The sequence below is a fragment of the Ammospiza nelsoni genome, chromosome 28, assembly GCF_027579445.1.
Source record: "Ammospiza nelsoni isolate bAmmNel1 chromosome 28, bAmmNel1.pri, whole genome shotgun sequence".
Classification (NCBI taxonomy): Eukaryota; Metazoa; Chordata; class Aves; order Passeriformes; family Passerellidae; genus Ammospiza; species Ammospiza nelsoni.
This window is the reverse complement of record NC_080660.1, coordinates 1,056,388-1,073,545: the sequence shown is the minus strand read 5'-3', so window position 1 is coordinate 1,073,545 and position 17,158 is coordinate 1,056,388. Positions and strand designations below refer to the sequence as shown.

Sequence of the window (17,158 nt, the reverse complement as noted above, 5' to 3'; positions counted from 1 at the left end):
TGGAAACACAGTTCAGGTTTATTCCGGAACGTTCCCCCGTCACATCTCATCCCCGTGTCCCCGTGTCCCTCCTGTCCCCACGTCCTGCCTGGAGGAATTGGTGCCCGGCTCCCTCCGGGGGGCGGGAATTCCATCCCCAGGCCCCTCCCCGCCTCCGTCCTCTGCTCCCGGTCCCGGCTCTGGCCCCGACATCCACCGGGGGAACGGGAATTCCGCGGCCGCTCCCGGTTCCCGCCGCATCAGGATGTTCCTGGAGATCACTGCGGGAACGGGGACACCGATGGGGCTGGAGGGGCTGTCCCGGTTCCCATCCCGGTGCTCCCGTTACCTCCGGTGGGCCCGAGGTTGTTCCCGTCCCCCTCCCGGTGCTCCCGTTACCTCCGGTGGGCCCGAGGCCGTCCCGGTTGCCGTCCCGGCGGAACGGGCTGGAGCTGGGCAGCAGGATCAGCCCCAGCGACAGGAACAGGATCTGCGGGAGGGACGGGAGCCGTGAGCCCGGAACGGGACCGGAAGGGTCCCGGGAGGGTCCCGGAGGAGCCGTACCAGGACACAGGTGCCGGTCTGAGCGGGCTTGGTGGAGGTTTCCTTGATCAGCGCCTGGAGCTGCCGCAGGAGAGACCTGCGGGAACGGGGGTCAGCTCCGTGCCCATCCCGGTGCCCCATCCCGGTGCCCCATCCCGGTGCCCCATCCCGGCTCTGTGCCCATCCCGGTGCCCCATCCCGGTGCCCCATCCCGGCTCCGTGCCCATCCCGGTGCCCCATCCCGGTGCCCCATCCCGATGCCCCATCCCGGCTCCGTGCCCATCCCGGTGCCCCATCCTGGTGCCCCATCCCGGCTCTGTGCCCATCCCGGTGCCCCATCCCGGTGCTCACCCGTTGCTCGTTTCCAGCTCCTGCACCTTTTTCCGCAGCTCCTGGTTCAGTGCCGAGCACGCGGCCGCCCTGCCCGGACAAAAAGAAGGACAATAACGGGGAAAGGGATGCACCGGGATAACGGGAATGCCGGGATAATTGGAATTCCGGGATAACGGGAATGTCAGGACAACGGGAACGCTGGGATAAGCGGAACGTCGGGATAACGGGAACGCCGGGATAACCAAGAGGGTCGGGATAACGGGAACGCCGGGATAACATCGGGATAACGGGAACGCCGGGATAACCAGACAGTCGGGATAACCAGAATGTCGGGATAACGGGAATGCCGGGATAACATCGGGATGACCGGAATGTCGGGATAACGGGAATGCAGGGATAACCCCACCTGCTCTCCAGCTCGTCCAGGTATTCCTTCTTCCTCCGCCGGCTGTCCTGCGCCGATTGTTTGTTCCGGATCTTTCTCCGCACCTTTTTCAGGAGCCGCTCCTGGGCCTGGGGCACCGAGGGGTCACTGCTGTCCCCCCCCCCCCTCCCCGGTGGCACCGAGCCCCCCCCGTGTGCCCCCCGGCCGTACCTGGGTGAGGGGCAGCGCCCCGGGCAGGGTCACCCCCTCCTGTGCCAGCAGCCGCTGCTCCTCCTCCGTCAGCCGGAGCTGCGCGACACGGGGGGAATGGGGGAACGGGGGGAATGGGGCTGAACTGGGGGGACTGGGGTGAGCTAGGGGGGTCTGGGGGCGAACTGGGGAGAACTGGGAGGGTCTAGGGTGGAACTGGGGGTGAACTGGGGGAGTCTGGGGGTGAGCTGGGGGGGGGTCCGGGGTGAGCTGGGGGGTCTGGGGGCAAACTTGGGGGTCCAGGGGCAAACTGGGAAGGTCTGGGAGTGAACTGGGGGGGTCCAGGGGTGAACTGGAAGGGTCCAGGACTGAACTGGGGTGTCCAGGACTGAACTGGGGTGTCCGGGGCTGAACTGGGGGGTCCGGGGCTGAACTGGGGGGTCCGGGGCTGAGCTGGGGGTGTCCGGGACTGAACTGGGGTGTCCGGGGCTGAACTGGGGGTGTCCGGGACTGAGCTGGGGGGTCCGGGGCTGAACTGGGGTCCGGGGCTGAGCTGGGGTCCGGGTGTGAGCTGGGGGTGTCCGGGACTGAACTGGGGGGTCCGGGGCTGAGCTGGGGTCCGGGTGTGAGCTGGGGGTGCAGGCACTCACCGTGGTTCGGGGGTCGGGCTGCGGGGCCAGCTGCGTGCCGGGGAACAGCGAGGGGTGCAGGGGCGCGCTGAGGTCACAAACCACCTCCAGCAGCACCGGCGGGGGCCCCTCGGGCCGGGGGGGCTCCGGGCCGGTGCCGAGCCCGCAGGCGATGTCGGGGTTCACCGTCAGCCCCAGCAGCTCCTCGGTGCCGCTGCCCTGCGGGGACACCGGGCCGGGGTCCGTGACGGGCCCCCCGCGACATCCCGGTGTCCCCGGGGGGATCCTGCCCGCCCCCACTCACATCATCCTCCGGGAGCGTCAAGATCTGGAAGCCCAGCACCGGCACCGGGAGCGAGGCGGGATCCGGGAAGAGCCCGTCGGGTTCCGGGAGCTCCGGTGCCTCCATTGAGGTTCCCTGGGGATCCCTCGTGCCCCGAGCCCCGGGGATGAACCCCCTGCGGGTCCCCCGGTCCCCGGTGGTGCCGCCGCCTCCGCCCGGTGCCGGCGCTGGGCACCAGGATCTCCGGGATCCCGGGGAACGCGGCCAAGTCCCGCCCCGTGCCGGGAAGGGCCGCGATCATCCCTCCCCCCGCGGGGCTCGGGGCTCCGGCCGCCCTACCGGGGCACCGGGGGCACCGGGGGTGCGGCTGCCTCCGGAGGGTCTCGCGGGGGAACCGGGAACGGGGGAACCGGGCTTGGGGCGGCTCTGTACCGGAGCCGGTGCCCCCCGCGCCCCCCGGTAACGGAGTTGGGGTGGAGGAACGGGGGATGTCCCCGGTAACGGGGTCCGGGAGTGCAGGAACGGGGAGATCCCCCCGGTAACCGGAGGATTCCCCCGCCCCGCCCGACCGAGCGGACACGTGCGCGCTCCCGGGGCCGCGGGGCCGCGCGGGCTCCGCTCGCTCCCCATTGGCTGCTCCGCGCGTCAATCAGTGACGTACCGGGGATTCCGCGCAGCTATTGGCTGGGCTGGCGGCGGTGCCGCCCCCCGGAGTTCCCGGGACGCCGTTGGGATGCGGCGGGCGGTGAGTGCGGGGCGGGGGGAGCGGGGGTCCCGTCGGTGCCGTCCTCGGTTCCGTCCTCGGTTCCGACCCCCGTTCCTGTCCTCGGCCCCGTTTCCGATCCCGGTCCCGGAAAAGCCGATCCTTGACTCCCGGTCCCGGTCCTTATTTCCCGATCCCCGCTCGGTCCCGGTCCGCAATCCCGGTTCTTGATCGTGGCCGCAGTCCCGGTCCTTGATCCCGATCGCGGTCGTGGTCCCCGGTCGCGGTCCTTGACCTCTAACGCGGTCTGTGGTCCCAAGTTCCCCATCCCGGTGCCCGATTCCGGTCCCGGTCCTTGTTCCCATTCCGGTCCTTGTTCCCATTCCGGTCCCTCCCCGCCGCCCTGTCCGTGTCCCGGGGCCCCCGGGCGGGGGGGGGGTCGGTGCCGGGTGATTCACCGGGACCGGGGGCGGCTCTGACCGGCCCGTCCCGTTCCAGCCCCGCTTCCCGGGGATGCGCAGCGCGGCTCGGAGCTTCCCCGGCGGCTGCGGGCGCTGAGCACCGGGAGCACGATGGACACCGGCATCGGGGACGCCGGCACCGGGGCCTCGCTGGCCTGGAGCCCCGGGGCGGCCTCGCAGCCCCCGCCCGGGCTGGGGGTGAAGTTGGGGTCGCTGGTGCTGCTGCTGCTGCTGCCCCTCGCCTGCGGCCTCGCACCCCTCTGGTGCTTCCGACAGCCCCCCGGTACCGGGAATTGCGGGGTCTGGGGGGTCTCGGGGGTCTCGGGGGTTCGGGGAGTGGGGGGCTCATGGAGTTTGGGGGGTTCAGGGGGGTCTTGGGGAGTCTGGGGGTGTCCGAGGGGCTGGAACAGGCTGGGACCAGCGCTGTCCCCACCTCAGCGCTGTCCCCACGGGGCCTGGCAGGGTGCAGGGTTGAGGAGGGGTCTCGTTGGGGTCTCAGCCCCCCAATTTCCCCCGCAGACCCCCGCAGCCCCGTGCTCAGCCTGGTGAGCTGCTTCTCGGGCGGGGTTTTCATGGGCACCTTCCTGCTGGACCTCCTGCCCGACTACCTGGGCAGCATCGGCGCCGCGCTGGAGGGGCTGCGCGTCACGGTGAGACCCCCGGGGCTGGCACTGTCCCCACGGGTGTCCTTGTCCCCAGGGGTGTTTCTGTCCCCGGGACTGGGAGGGGGACAGTGAGGGTGGGACAAGGACAGAGGGGGTACAGTGGGGATGGACATTGAAAGTGGGACAGGGACAGAGGGAAGGACAGTGAGAGTGGGACAAGGACAGAAGGGGGCACAGTGAGAGTGGGACAAGGACAGAAGGGGGCACAGTGAGAATAGGACAAAGAGCACGGGCATTGCAGAGGGTACAGTGAGAATGGGGCACTGAGGACATTGAGGATGAGGAAGGAGGGCAGCTGGGACAACAGAGAAGGGACAGCAGGGCCACACTGATGCCAGCGGAGCAGCCAGAACGGTGACAATATCCCCTGGTTTCTCCAAAGTGCCTCTCCCAGCTCCGTGCCTCAGTTTCCCTGTCACATGATGCACGGACAGATCCTCCTCTGCCCGCAGCTTCCCCTTGGCACTGTCCCCTCCCCCTTGGCACTGACTGTCCCCACCGTCCCCTCCCCACAGCTGCAGTTCCCCCTGCCCGAGTTCATCCTGGCCATGGGATTTTTCCTGGTGCTGGTGCTGGAGCAGGCGACGCTGGCGCAGCGCGAGCTGGCCGAGCCTCCCGAGGAGTCGCGGGCGCTGCTGCCCAACGGTTCCTCCATCCAGGCCGCGGCTCCCGGCCCCGGTGTCCCGGCGGCCTCGGCGGTGCCCGGTGCCCCCGGGGCGCTGCGGGCCGGGGCGCTGGCGCTGGCGCTGGCGCTGCACGCGGTGCTGGAGGGGCTGGCGCTGGGGCTGCGCGAGGGGGACGCGGCGGCGCTGCGGGTGCTGCTGGCGCTGCTGCTGCACAAGGGCGCCGTGGCCTTCGGCCTCTCGCTGGAGCTGCTGCGGAGCCGCCTGCGCCCGCCCGCCGTGGCCTCGTGCCTGGTGCTGCTGGCCCTCATGTCCCCGCTGGGCGTCGGGGTGGGCACGGCGCTGGCGGCGGGCGCGGGGCCGAGGCAGCGCCTGTGCCGGGCCGTGCTGGAGGGCTTGGCGGCCGGCACCTTCCTCTTCGTCACCTTCCTGGAGATTCTGCCCCAGGAGCTGGGGGTGCCGCGGAATCGCATCCCCAAGGTGATCCTGATCCTCGCCGGCTTCGCGTTGGTCAGCGCCATCCTCTTCGTCAAGGGATGAGATCCGCCGGGATCTGCGCCCCGGCCTCGGAGGATCCCGTGGGATTCCTGTACCCCGAAGTGCCAAAGTGCCTCTCCCAGCCTCAGTTTCCCTCTCTAACCTGGCCTCTTTCTCAAGCCCGACCTGGGATCCCCCATTCTCGCTCCCACCCTGCACTCCCCTTTTCCAAAGTGCCAAAGTGCCTCTCTCAGCGCTGTGCCTCAGTTTCCCCGTCTGCACAAGGGATCGGTGCTGTGACCCCCCCCAGGACACCGGGAGGGGGTGAGTGTCCCCCCCTCAATAACCACAAGTGCTCTTACGGACTCCCCCGGATTTGGGGGCGTTGGATGAAGCAAATAAAGAACTGAATCCCAAATTTCTGCCTGTGCCTGGGGAGGGTGGGACGGGATTTGGGGTGTGTGTCTCAGTGTGCCCCGCTCACCCCCCAGGATATATGTGCTAGGGGAGTCTGATACCCCCTAATTTTGGGTCTGGGGGGTTTCTGCTCAGTTCCCAGGCTCGGGGAGGGGGTGACCCCGCTGTATTCCCAGAGCCGCCCCCATTTCTGAGCCCCTCCATGCTCGTCCGCCCCATTCCCCTCACAGCGCAGACCACGCCCCTTCCAGAGGCCGCGCCCCTTCCCAGCCCGGCGCTCTCGCGCTGCTCTCCGGGATTTGTAGTCCCAGCCTCCCTCACCGCCCAGTACCTCGTAACCCTGTGCCTCCATTTCCCAGCGCTCCCTGCGCAGCGCACGCACAGATCACTGGGAGTTATAGTCCACACACATAGCACACCCCGCTGTTGGTTCTACCCGCTGAACTACAGATCCCGGCGTGCCGCGCGCGGCGGCGACGGCGGAGCGGCGGAGCGGGGAAGATGGCGGCGGCGGGCGCGGGGGCCGGGCCCGGGCCCGGCGCGGGACCCTCGGCCGGCGCCGGTGCGTCCAACCCGCGCAAGTTCAGCGAGAAGATCGCACTGCAGAAGCAGCGGCAGGCGGAGGAGACCGCGGCCTTCGAGGAGGTCATGATGGAGATCTGCTCCACACGGGTGAGGACGGGCCGCGCGCCGGATGCGCCGCGGGGCGGGGGGGGGGCCGGGGCGGAGGGGCCGTGAGGGGCTGTGGGGGGCCGGGGCTGAGGGGGAGAGGACCGAGGGAATCGAGAGAGGCTGAGGGGGGTCTTGAGGAGCTGACGGGGGCCGTGATTTGGGGGCATCGTGAGGGGACGCGGGGGCGAGGGTGTGGGGGGGCTGGAGGGGTCCTGAGGGGATGGGGGGCCCGTGAGGAATTTGGGGAGGGGGCTGAGAAGGCTGCGAAGGTGTTGGGGGGAGTTTGAGGGGTCGAGGGGTGTTCTGAAGGATTTGGGTTGGGGTAGAAGGGTCCGGAAGGGCTCGTAAGGGTTTGGGGGTGTTGGAGGGGCTGCGAGGATTTTGGGGAGGGGGTCCAGGGGGGTTCCGCGTGGATCCCGGCGGAACTGGGGTGGGAAAGGGATCCCTGATGGCTCCGATCCCACCCCGCGGAGCTCCGGGCTCTGTCCCTGTGCCCGGGACCCCTCGGGGGATGCTCAGGTTGGGTTTGTTTGGGGCCGGGAAAGGCAGGGGTGGGATATTTGGGATATCTGGGATAAATCCCACCCGGCAGCTCCGGGAAAGGCGAGTGCTGGGAACTCGGAGGGAGTCGGGGAAACCGGGAATGCTCCAGATGTGGAGCTGCTCAGGAATCGCCTCCTGAAACCTGTGGGAATTTCCGCCATCCCGGCGTTTGGTGGAATTTGGTCCTTCCCAGCCCAGAGTGCGGGATGGAGGAGCGAGGATGGGCAGTGAGGAATCCGGGGAGGCTCTTCCAGGGGATGGGGGAAAATCCGGAGAATGCCCAGCAGAGCTTCCCAAACCGGGAATTTTTGGCTTGGATCTGCTGGAACTCAGAGTCTGGGATGTCGCTGTCACAGCTCACAGGGACATCCTTGGAGAGTTCGGGGCTGGGCCGGACCTTGCTGTCCCTTCCTGGGCAGTTTAGGAGCGGGGTGGAGCATCCCCGGGTGCCTCCATCCGCAGGGATTTTGGGGCCGTGTTTGCCGAGCAAACAGCTGGTTAATGTGCAGCGGGGCTGTGCTGAGCCCTGCCTGGAATCGTGAATCCAGGAATCCACACCCTCCCTGAGCCCTGCCTGGAATCAGTGCTCCGGGAATTCCTTCCCTCATCCCTGCCTGGAATCATGAATCCAATCCCTCATCCCTGCCTGGAATCATTCCTCTCGGAATTCCTTCCCTGACCCCTGCCTGGAATAATTCCTGTGGGAACCCGTTCTCTGATCCCTGCCTGGAATCATTTCTCCAGAAATCCACTCCCTGATCCCTTTCTGGAATCATTCTCCAGGAATCCACTCCATGGTCCTTCTCTGGGGTGGCTCCTCTGGGAATTCCTTCCCTCATCCCTGCCCCATCCATTCCCACGTGGGATCCGCAGCCCCCCCAGCTCTGCTCCGTGGTTCCCGGAGTTTTTCCCGGAGTTTTTCCCGGAATTTTTCCTGGAGTTTCCCCAGTGTTTGAGAGCTGCAGATGCCGGGTTCCAGGCTCCCCCAGGGATCCTGGCTCACAGCTCCCTGCTCCATCCCAAGGCCTTAAGCCCCAGCGCAGCTCCGGGTGCTAATCCCGCCAGCTGCTGCCTAAATCTCCTGGGGTTTTTGGGTTGTTTTCCTTGTTTTTCCCTCTGGATCTGGATTTCCATGGTTTTGCGCTCAGGAATTCGGTGTTTCCCGTTTCTCAGCTGGTTTTGTGGCTTCAGCTTCCATTTCCCTGGGATTTCTCCAGGCACTGAGGCACAACAGCTCATGGATCTGTTTAGGGCCCCCCAGCTCCGGAGTGAAAGGGGATTCCTGTGGGCTCAGCCCAGGGAATTCCTCCTTCCCTGGGCACCGGGAGCAGAGTGGGGTGATCAGGGGATGGGGGGATTGGGCCATGCCCTGCTGCTGGAGGGGAGTGAGGCCGTTCCCTTTCCTGGGAATCCCAAATCTCTGATGTTTTCTGGGATCCCCTTAACTCTCCGATGTTTGCTGGGATCCCCTTATCTCCCGCCGTGCTGTGCCGTGACTCCTTCCCCCAGCCTTGAGTCCTGCTCTGTGCTGGAATCTCCGGGGTGGCCTTGGGTGGATGGGGTGGAAAATCCCTCTGGATCTGGCCCCAGGGTCTGTCTGGGACAGGGGGAGCCTCTGCTCCGGGATTGCGGGATCCTCTCGGGATCCTGACCCTCATCATCCCGCTCTGGGTGCGGGAAGGGGCCGGATCCAATGTGGGGTGTGGGAAGGGCGGCCCGGGGGTCCCAGGGGGTGCCGGCCGCCCCGCTGAGTGTCCCCCACCCGTGTCCCCCCAGCTGCAGGCGCAGAAGCTGCGGCTGGCCCACAGCCGGGGCCCCTTCTACAGCGGCTCCCTGCCCAACGTCAACCAGATCGGCAGCGGCGTGCCCGACTTCCAGGTGACTCCAGGGGCTCTCTGGGGACACGGGGACCTTCCCCGGTCCCTTCGCCCTCTCCCAGGCGGGGCAGCTGCTCCCGAGCCCCTCCTGGGTGGGCTCAGCCGTTCCCCCTCCCCTCAGGGCCCGTCGCCGCTGGATTCCACGCGCGGCACGCGGCACCACGGGCTGGTGGAGCGCGTGCAGCGGGACCCGCGCCGCATGATGTCCCCCCTGCGCCGCTACGTGCGCCAGATATCCTTTGTGCCGTGTCCCCGGCGCCGTCCCGGCCCTCCCGCCCTTCCCGGGGCATTTGGGAGCCCCCCGATCTCTGTGTGACCCTTAACGTGCCCCCACATCGACAGCTCTCCCTACGGACCCACGTACCTGTCACCACCGCCCGAGCCCAGCTGGAGGAGGTAATTCCTGATTGCCCTGGGTCCCCAGTGCCCTTTCCCATCCTGTTCCCATCCCATTCCCATCCTGGAGGAGGTAATTCCTGCTTACCCTGGGTCCCGAGTGCCCATTCCTATCCCATTCCCATCCTGGAGGAGGTAATTCCTGATTGCCCTGGGTCCTGAGTGCCCATTCCTATCCCATTCCCATCCTGGAGGAGGTAATTCCTGCTTACCCTGGGTCCTGGGTGCCCATTCCCATCCCATTCCCTGATGCCCTTTCTCCCTCTGCAGGACCATGCCCTGGAGCAATTTCCCCATGGAGAAAGGACATTTATTCCGGCTGCCCTCAGCTCTCAACAGGTAATGGATGGATTTTCTCCCTGTTCCCAAGCCCGGCTTTGGCCCTTTCTGCAGAGGAGGTGGCCCTGGAGACCCCCAGAGAGGCCCCAGGACCCCCCTGGGGAGGAGCTGGCCCCTGACCCCCCGTCAGGGCCCCCTCTGGAGGGGTCCCACTGCTGAACAATGTCCCTCTTTGTCACTCGTCCCAGCCGCCTTTCCCAGCCCTTCCCTGCCCTCCTCTGCCTGGGAACAGCTCCCTGGGAACACCCTGGGTGCCCCCAGCCCCTAAAGGGTCCCTGGGGTTCCCTGGGGGTCCCATTGTCCCCCCATACCAGGGGTGGTGGCAGAGGGGACGGGAGCGGAGCCGGTCTGGGGACGCAGGGGAGGGATCCCAGTGGGGAGGGGGCTGGGGCTGGGCTGGGGGGCTGTCAGTGGGGCTGTCAGTGGGTTGGGGGTCTGTCAGTGGGTCGGGGTCCAGGCAGAGCCCAGATGCAGCCCCTCTCCCCATGTCCAGGACGAACTCGGACTCGGCGCTGCACACGAGCGTGATGAACCCCACACCCCAGGACTCCTACCTGGGCCCCTCCCAGGCCGGGCCCCCCCCCGGCCGCCGAGCTGGTGAGCTCCCCCCACACCCCCTGGGGGCTCCCAGGGCAGCCCCCTCCCCTCGGTGCTCCCCTCACCCTCCTGCTCCCCCACAGGTTTCCTGGACGGGGACTCGGACAGCAAAGGTGAGCGTGGCACCAACCCATGTCCCCAGTGTGGTGTCCCCTCTTTCTCTGTTCTGGGGGGGCTCTGAGTGACCCCCCCTGTGTCCCCTCCTCCTCACACTGACCCCCCGTGCCCTTCCCAGTGTTTCTTTTCCAAGTGCCTCCCATCGAAGAGAACTTCGATGACAACAAGCACTCGCTGAAGCCGTGGGACGCCAAGAAGGTGGGTTGGGACACCAGAAAGGTGGGTGGGGGTGTCCCCCCGTGTTCCCCCCGTGTCCCCCACCCCTGTGGCCTGGCCTGGCCTCACTCCCACCCTTTGATCCCACAGCTCTCGTCCTCCTCGGCCCGGCCACGCTCCTGCGAGGTGCCGGGAATCCAGTGAGTGCTGGGAGGGGCTGGCATGGGGAGGGGGATGCCAGGGAGGGGCTGGAGGTGGGAAAGGGGCACTGGGGGGCCCTGGGGGAGCCCCTGTCCTGCTCTGATCCTGTGTCTCTCCCCCCTGTGCCAGCGTATTCCCATCCCCGGATCAACCTGCCAACGTGCCCCTCATGCCCTCGGCCCTCAACACGGGGGGTCCCTGCCCGACCTGACCACGCTGCACTTCCCATCCCCCCTGCCCACCCCCCTGGACCCCGAGGAGGCCCCGTACCCGCCCCTGAGCGGGGGCAGCAGCACCTCCAACCTGGCCACCACCATGACCCACCTGGGCATCAGCGGCAGCGCCGGCGGCGTCGGGCTGGGCTACGACCCCCCAGGTGAGCCGGGACCCCCCCTGCACCCAGAGAGGGTCCCCAGGCTGGGAACTGCTCTGGGGGACACAGGGAGCGCCACCAGTGTCCAACAGACAGAGAGGGGGACCCCTGGGTGGTGTGGGGGGACGCAGAGCCCCTCCAGGAGGTGTCCTGGGGTGGCAGTGGCAGCTCCAGGGATCCCAGTCTGGGATGGAGCAATCTGAGAGTGGGGTGGGGATGGATTTGGGGGTCCTGTGGGTGTGTGGGGGGAGCCCAGCTCCCACCCTGTTGCCCTGTGGGGTCCCATGGTGTTGTGGGTCTCTGAGGGGAGCCCAGCTCCCACCCTGTTGCCCTATAAGATCCATTTGTTTTGTGGGTCCCTGGGGGGTGCCCAGCTGTCATTCCCTGCGCTCTGGCAGTGCCAGGGGTCTCACAGGGGTCTGGGAGGAGCCCGTCTCCCACCCCGGTGCCCCCTCCCGCTCCTGCCCGGGGTGTGTGTCCGTCCCTGTGTCCGTGTGTCCGTCCCCATCGTTTTGTTCCCCTCCATCCCCGTCCCCGGGCCGTCCCGGGGCTGGGGCCGTGCCGGGGTAACGGTGCTCTCTGTTTTTGTCCCCACAGGACTCCCCTCACCTCTGCAGAGCTCCCTGAGTAACCCGTCCCTGCAGTCCTCCCTGAGCAATCCCAACCTGCAGGCCTCCCTGCGCGGCCCCTCGCTGCAGGCCTCCCTCAGCAACCCCTCGCTGCAGTCCTCGCACAGCAGCTCCTCCATCCCCTCCTCCCTGTCCAACCAGTCCCTGCCCTCCTCGCTGTCCTCCTCGCTCTCCAACCCCTCTCTGCCCACGTCCCCGCGGCCGCAGCCGCTGCAGTCCTCGCCCAGCAACCCCAGCCTGCCCTCGGGGCTGGGCGGCTCCTTCGCGGCCACCTCGCCCCGCCGGCGCGTCCCGCTCAGCCCCCTGTCCCTGCCCGCGGCCGGCGACTGCAGACGGCAGCACCCCAAACAGTTCTCACCAACAATGTCACCCACATTGTCCTCCATCACCCAGGTACGCATCGTCGTCGTCCCCCGCTCCAGCGCCGCCGCCTCCTCTTCCTCGGCCTCCTCCTCTTCCTCTTCCTCAGCCTTTTCCTCCTTTCCCCTTCCTTGTCCTCTTCCTTTCCCCTTCCTTCTCCTCCTCCTTGTCTCCTTCTCCTCGTCCTCTTCCCCCTCCTCCCTCTTCTTACCCTTCTTGTGTTCCTTCTCTTTTTCTTCTTTCCCTTTCTTCTCTTCCCCGTCCTTGTTCTTGTCTTGGATCTCACCTTTGTCCTTTTCCTCCTTTCCCCTTCTTTCTCCTCCTCCTTGTCTCCTTCCTCCTTGTCCTCTTCTCCATCTTCCTTCTTTTCGTCCTTGTGTTCTTTCTCTTTCTCTTCCTTTTCCCTCTGTTTCTGCTCTTCCCCATCCTCCTTCTCATCCTTGTGTTCCTTCTCTTTCTCTTCTTTTTCTTCTTTCTCTTTCTCCTCTTCCCCATCCTTATCCTTATCTTGGACCTCCTCTTCCTCACCCTCCTCTTCGTCCCGCTTATCCTCAACCTCCTCATCCTCCTCTTCCTCTCCTCTCCCCTCCTCCTGCCTTCACTTCTCGTCTCGTTTCCATCCTCATCTCACCCACACCCCAGGGCCCCCTCACCCCCACAGCCCCTCCCTGTGCTCAGGGACAGCGGGGGGGGGACCCTGTGTCCCTTCTAGGGACCCCCCACCCTTCCAGGACCCCCCAGTCCCTCCCAGGCCCCCCACGTCCCCTCCAGGCCCCCTCCCCTCAGCGGCTCCGGCTGCAGCCGTGGCTGTTTCGGGGCTCTCAGGGACGGCTCCTGCCGGCGCTGGGGGGGCTGGGGGAGCCCCCCACCCTCGGGGGGGGCCCCGCTGACGCCCCCTCCCCGTTATCTCCGCAGGGCGTGCCCCTGGACACCAGCAAGCTGCCGGCGGAGCAGCGGCTGCCCCCGTACCCCTACGGGCAGCCGGGGCTGCTGCTGGGCTCCCAGCCCCCCCCGAGGGGCCCCGCGCCGCCCCCGCGCCCCTACAACCCCCCCTACACCCCCGGCACCCCCCTGGGGCAGCCCCTGGCACAGCCCCACGCAGCAGACTTCGGCCTGGGCAGCGTGAGTGGGGCACGGGGACAGGGGGACACCTCTGGGGGGATGTGGGCATGGGGAAGGGGACATGGGGACAGGGACCCCCCTGGGGCAGCCCCTGGCACAGCCCCACGCAGCAGACTTCGGCCTGGGCAGCGTGAGTGGGGCACGGGGACAGGGACACCTCGGAGGGGGCGTGGGGATGGGGATCCCCTTTGTGGGGTGGACACGGGGTCAGAGAATGTTGTATGGGGTCAGGGGGGCAAGGAGGACATGGGGACAGGGACCTGTGTGGAGGCTCCTTGTGGGGTGGACATGGGCTCAGGGGACCTCTACATGGGGGACATGGGGACAGGGACCCTTCAGGAGGGTCCTTATGGGGTGGATATGGGGTCAACGGGGCAAAAGGGACATGGGGACAGGGGACCCAGCATGGGGGACATGGGGGCTGGGGACCCTCTGGGTGGGGTCACAGGGCACCCTCTGGGGGGGTCTCACCTCCCACCTCCCTCTGTGGGGGTCTCACCTCCCGTGTGCCCCCCTCCCCACAGCTGGAGCAGTTCGGGATCGGGGAGAGCCCCCCCGGGAACAGCGGAGGCTTCCCCGAGGATTTGGGGGGGGCCCTGGGTTACCCCCCGAGCGAGGGGGGCTACGACCCCCCCGGCCTGAGCCGCCCAAACCTGAGCAACTGCAGCCGCCACGGCCCCATCCCCAACATCATCTTCACAGGTGGGGGGCACGGGGGGTCCTGGGGCTCGGGGGATGTCTCTGGGGGGGCTGGGTGGCACAAGGGGTGGGCTGGGGGACTCTGGCGTGTCACAGGGGCTCCATGGGGTATCACAGGTGGGGTGTCCCGGGGGTCTCTGGGGTGTCGCAGGTGGGATGCCCCAGGGGTCTCTGTGGTGTCCCGGGGGTCTCTGGGGTGTCCTGGGAGTCTCTGGGCTGTCCCAGGGTGCTATTCCGGGAGTCTCTGGGGTGTCCCAGGGTGGTGTCCCGGGGGTCTCTGGTGTCACAGGTGGGTGTCCTGGGGGTCCCTGGGGTATCACAGGTGGGCTGTCCCAGGGGTCTCTGGGCTGTCCCAGGGTGGTGTCCCGGGGGTCTCTGGGCTGTCCCGGGGGTCTCTGGGCTGTCCCAGGGTGGTGTCCCGGGGGTCTCTGGGCTGTCCCGGGGGTCTCTGGGCTGTCCCAGGGTGGTGTCCCGGGGGTCTCTGGGCTGTCCTGGGGATCTCTGGGCTGTCCTGGGAGTCTCTGGGCTGTCCCGGGGGTCTCTGGGGTGTCCCAGAGTGGTGTCCCGGGAGTCTCTGTGGTGTCCCGGGGGTCTCAGCGCTGTCCCGCGGGTCTCTGGGCTGTCCCGGGGTGCTGTTCCGGGGGTCCCTGCGCTGTCCCGGGGTGTCTGTCCCCGCTGACCCCCGTGTCCCCCCCCCCCCCCGTTCCCCGCAGGCGACTCGCCCCCCGGGCTGTCCAAGGAGATCGCCACGGCCCTGGCGGGGGTGCCGGGCTTCGAGGTGGAGGGGGGCTCGCTGGGGGGGCTGGGGGGGCTGGAGGAGGAGCTGCGCATCGAGCCGCTGACGCTGGACGGGCTGAGCATGCTGAGCGACCCGTGCGCGCTGCTCACCGACCCCGCCGTGGAGGATTCCTTCCGCTCCGACCGCCTGCAGTGAGCCCGGGCCGGCCCCGGGGCCGCGCCCCGCCCGCCGTGCCCGCCCCCCGGGGCCGCCGCCCGCTGCGCTCCCGCTGAGGGACCGGGGCAGCTCCGGGAGAGAACCGGGAATGCACCGGGACAGCACCGGGAGTGCAACGGGAGAGGCGGGAACGGATCCCGAACCCGGGAACGGATCCCGAACCCGGGAACGGATCCCGAACCCAGGAACGGATCCCGAACCCAGGAACGGATCCCGAACCCAGGAACGGATTCCGAACCCAGGAACGGATCCCGAACCCCGGAACGGATCCCGAACCCCGGAACGGATCCCGAACCCAGGAATGGATCCCGAACCCGGCTGCAGGGAGCTGCGACCCCCCCCACCCAGCCCCACAGAAATGGGCGGGGGGCTCCGTCCGGACCCTCCAAACTGCGGCTGTCAAGGGCTGCGACCGCCCCCAGTGAGCCTGGGGGGGTCCGTGCCAAGCCCCCTCCCCAGTTCCCACCCTGGGATTGACCCTGTCACTGTCATGCCAGGAAAATCCTGGAAAAGTGGGGAGGGGGCTCCAGGCACGGCTCTCAAGGGCTCCTTCTGCTCTTTCCGAGGCTGGGGGGGGTCCCCAGCACCCCCCAGCCCCCCCCTCCAAATTCCCACCGGGTTCTCTTCTCCAGGAAACCCCCGGGACCACCTCAGGGTGAGGGAATTTGGGGAGGGGGAGACAATCCAGGCACCCCCCCAAACCATCCTGGGGGGTTCCACTCATCGCCCCCCCCTCAATTCCCACCCCCAGAGCCCACCTGGCACCGAACCCCGGGAAATTTGGGGAGGGGGCTGCACCCCCGGGGGGGGCTGTACATAACCCCGTAGGTAGAGACCCTCGGGGGGGGCCGCTTCTGCCTTTATTTTATCATTTTTCTGGCTAATCATCATCATGTTTAAGGAGAGATCCCGCTCCCCCCTCCCCAATATGTACCCCAAGCCCCCCTCCCCAAATTACCCAGCTGCCGGGGACGTGTAGAAAGCACTTGTAACTTTGCCCCCTGCCCCCCTCCCCAAAATTGGGGGGCCCGTCCGTGCGTGGGGGGCCCTGGGCCCCCCCCGGAGGGAGCCAGAGTGATTTATTATTATTATTATTTTTTAAAATATATTCTATGTTAATTAAATCCCCCCCCTGCTGGCGTGTGGGTGATTTTGGGGAGGGGTTCTGAGGATTTTGGGGAGGGGGTTCTGAGGATTTTGGGGAGGGGTTCTGAGGATTTTGGGGAAGGTGCTGAGGATTTTGTTGGGGGGATTCTGAGGATTTTCTGAGGATTTTGTTGGGGGATTCTGAGGATTTTGGGAGGGGGTTCTGAGGATTTTCTGAGGATTTTGGGGAGGGGTTTCTGGGGATTTTGGGGGGTTCTGAGTTTTTGGGGCGGGGGGCGGTGTCCCCCGGCGGGTCCCTGAGTCCTCCCCGCCGCCAGGGGGCGCTGTGGCGGGCGGGCGCCGGGCGGGCGCGCGGTCGCGGCCCAGCGGAGCCCAAAGACGCGGCCCCGGCCCGGCCCGGCCCGGCCCGGCCCGCAGGTACCGGGAGGGGGAGTGGGGGAACAGGGAAGGGCCGGGCCGGGGGTCCCGCGGGGGCTGCGGGGCCGGGGCTGGGCTCTGTGGGCCGCATGTGGGGGAGTCACCGGGAGGGGGGACACGGGGATGCGGGGCCGGCCGGGGGGGCACCGGGGCGGCCACGGGGATGGGGAACGCTCCGGAGGCCCCACCGGGAGGGACACGGGGACAGAGGATCCTCCAGGGGGTCACCGGGGGGGACACGGGGATGGGGAACCCCCGCAGGCCCCGGCAGGAGGTGACCCCAGGCAGGGCTGTCGCTGTCCCCGTCGCTGTCCCCGGGGGTGTCCCCGCCCGGCTGAGGGGGTGTCACTGCTGGCACCCCTCGGTGCAGCGACCGTGCCCTCCGTACCGGGCTCACGGAGCCACCCCGGCGTCCCGGGCGGTGTCCGCGGTGGGGTCGCGGCCGTGCGGCCCCCCCGGTGTGGCGGGGCCGGGGTGACGTGCGCGGCCCGGGCCTGGCGCCGCTTCCTTCCCCTTTCCTGCTGCCCCCGTGCTCCGGCTCCGCCGCTCCCCGTGGGCAAACCGGGGGTGCCGCGGGGGGCTGGGCGCACCGAGGGGGCTCCGGGGACCGAGGGGACTTTGAGGGCGGGGGGGTCTTTCGGCCTGGGGGCGCTGGGGACAGCGAGGGGGCACAGAACGGAGCAGCTCCCCAAAGTAGGGGCGCAGAAGGGAGCGGGTCCCCAAAGCAGGAGCGAGCCCCCGAACCGGGGGTGCCTCGGCGTTGGGGTCCGTCCTCTCTCCGGGCACTACCGAGGGGAGCTCCCCGTGCTCGGGGGTGGCTGCAGGCTCTGGAGGGTCCCCGTGTCCCGCGGCGTGACCGGAACCTCCTCCCTTCCCGTCCCGTCCCGTCCCCGCTGGGCTGGTGGCACCGT

The 17,158-nt window shown here is 68.0% G+C and overlaps 3 protein-coding genes across 3 annotated transcripts; 2 read left to right on the top strand and 1 right to left on the bottom strand.

Moving 5' to 3' along the window:
- Positions 1-39: 39 nt before the first annotated feature.
- Positions 40-2,581, bottom strand: CREB3L4 (cAMP responsive element binding protein 3 like 4). The gene is made up of 8 exons (XM_059490325.1): positions 2,363-2,581; positions 2,080-2,277; positions 1,451-1,528; positions 1,262-1,368; positions 874-942; positions 544-619; positions 379-469; positions 40-260 (listed from the first exon to the last, which is right to left on the bottom strand). The coding sequence occupies exons 1-8, from the start codon at positions 2,465-2,467 to the stop codon at positions 40-42; spliced, it is 945 nt and encodes a 314-aa protein (XP_059346308.1). The 5' UTR covers positions 2,468-2,581.
- A 60-nt stretch (positions 2,582-2,641) lies between these two features.
- SLC39A1 (solute carrier family 39 member 1) lies at positions 2,642-5,688 on the top strand. Its single transcript, XM_059490324.1, has 4 exons — positions 2,642-3,086; positions 3,543-3,788; positions 4,025-4,155; positions 4,686-5,688. Exons 2-4 carry the CDS (start codon positions 3,617-3,619, stop codon positions 5,331-5,333), a joined length of 951 nt encoding a protein of 316 aa, XP_059346307.1. The 5' UTR covers positions 2,642-3,086; positions 3,543-3,616; the 3' UTR covers positions 5,334-5,688.
- Positions 5,689-6,172: 484 nt separating this feature from the next.
- CRTC2 (CREB regulated transcription coactivator 2) lies at positions 6,173-15,841 on the top strand. Its single transcript, XM_059490289.1, is given in 15 exon segments — positions 6,173-6,359; positions 8,679-8,780; positions 8,901-9,013; positions 9,116-9,175; positions 9,446-9,514; positions 10,008-10,111; positions 10,195-10,224; positions 10,347-10,426; positions 10,535-10,584; positions 10,715-10,779; positions 10,782-10,961; positions 11,556-11,980; positions 12,863-13,069; positions 13,594-13,771; positions 14,482-15,841. Coding segments are annotated over 15 exon segments (2,055 nt in total). The 5' UTR covers positions 6,173-6,188; the 3' UTR covers positions 14,703-15,841.
- Positions 15,842-17,158: the final 1,317 nt, after the last annotated feature.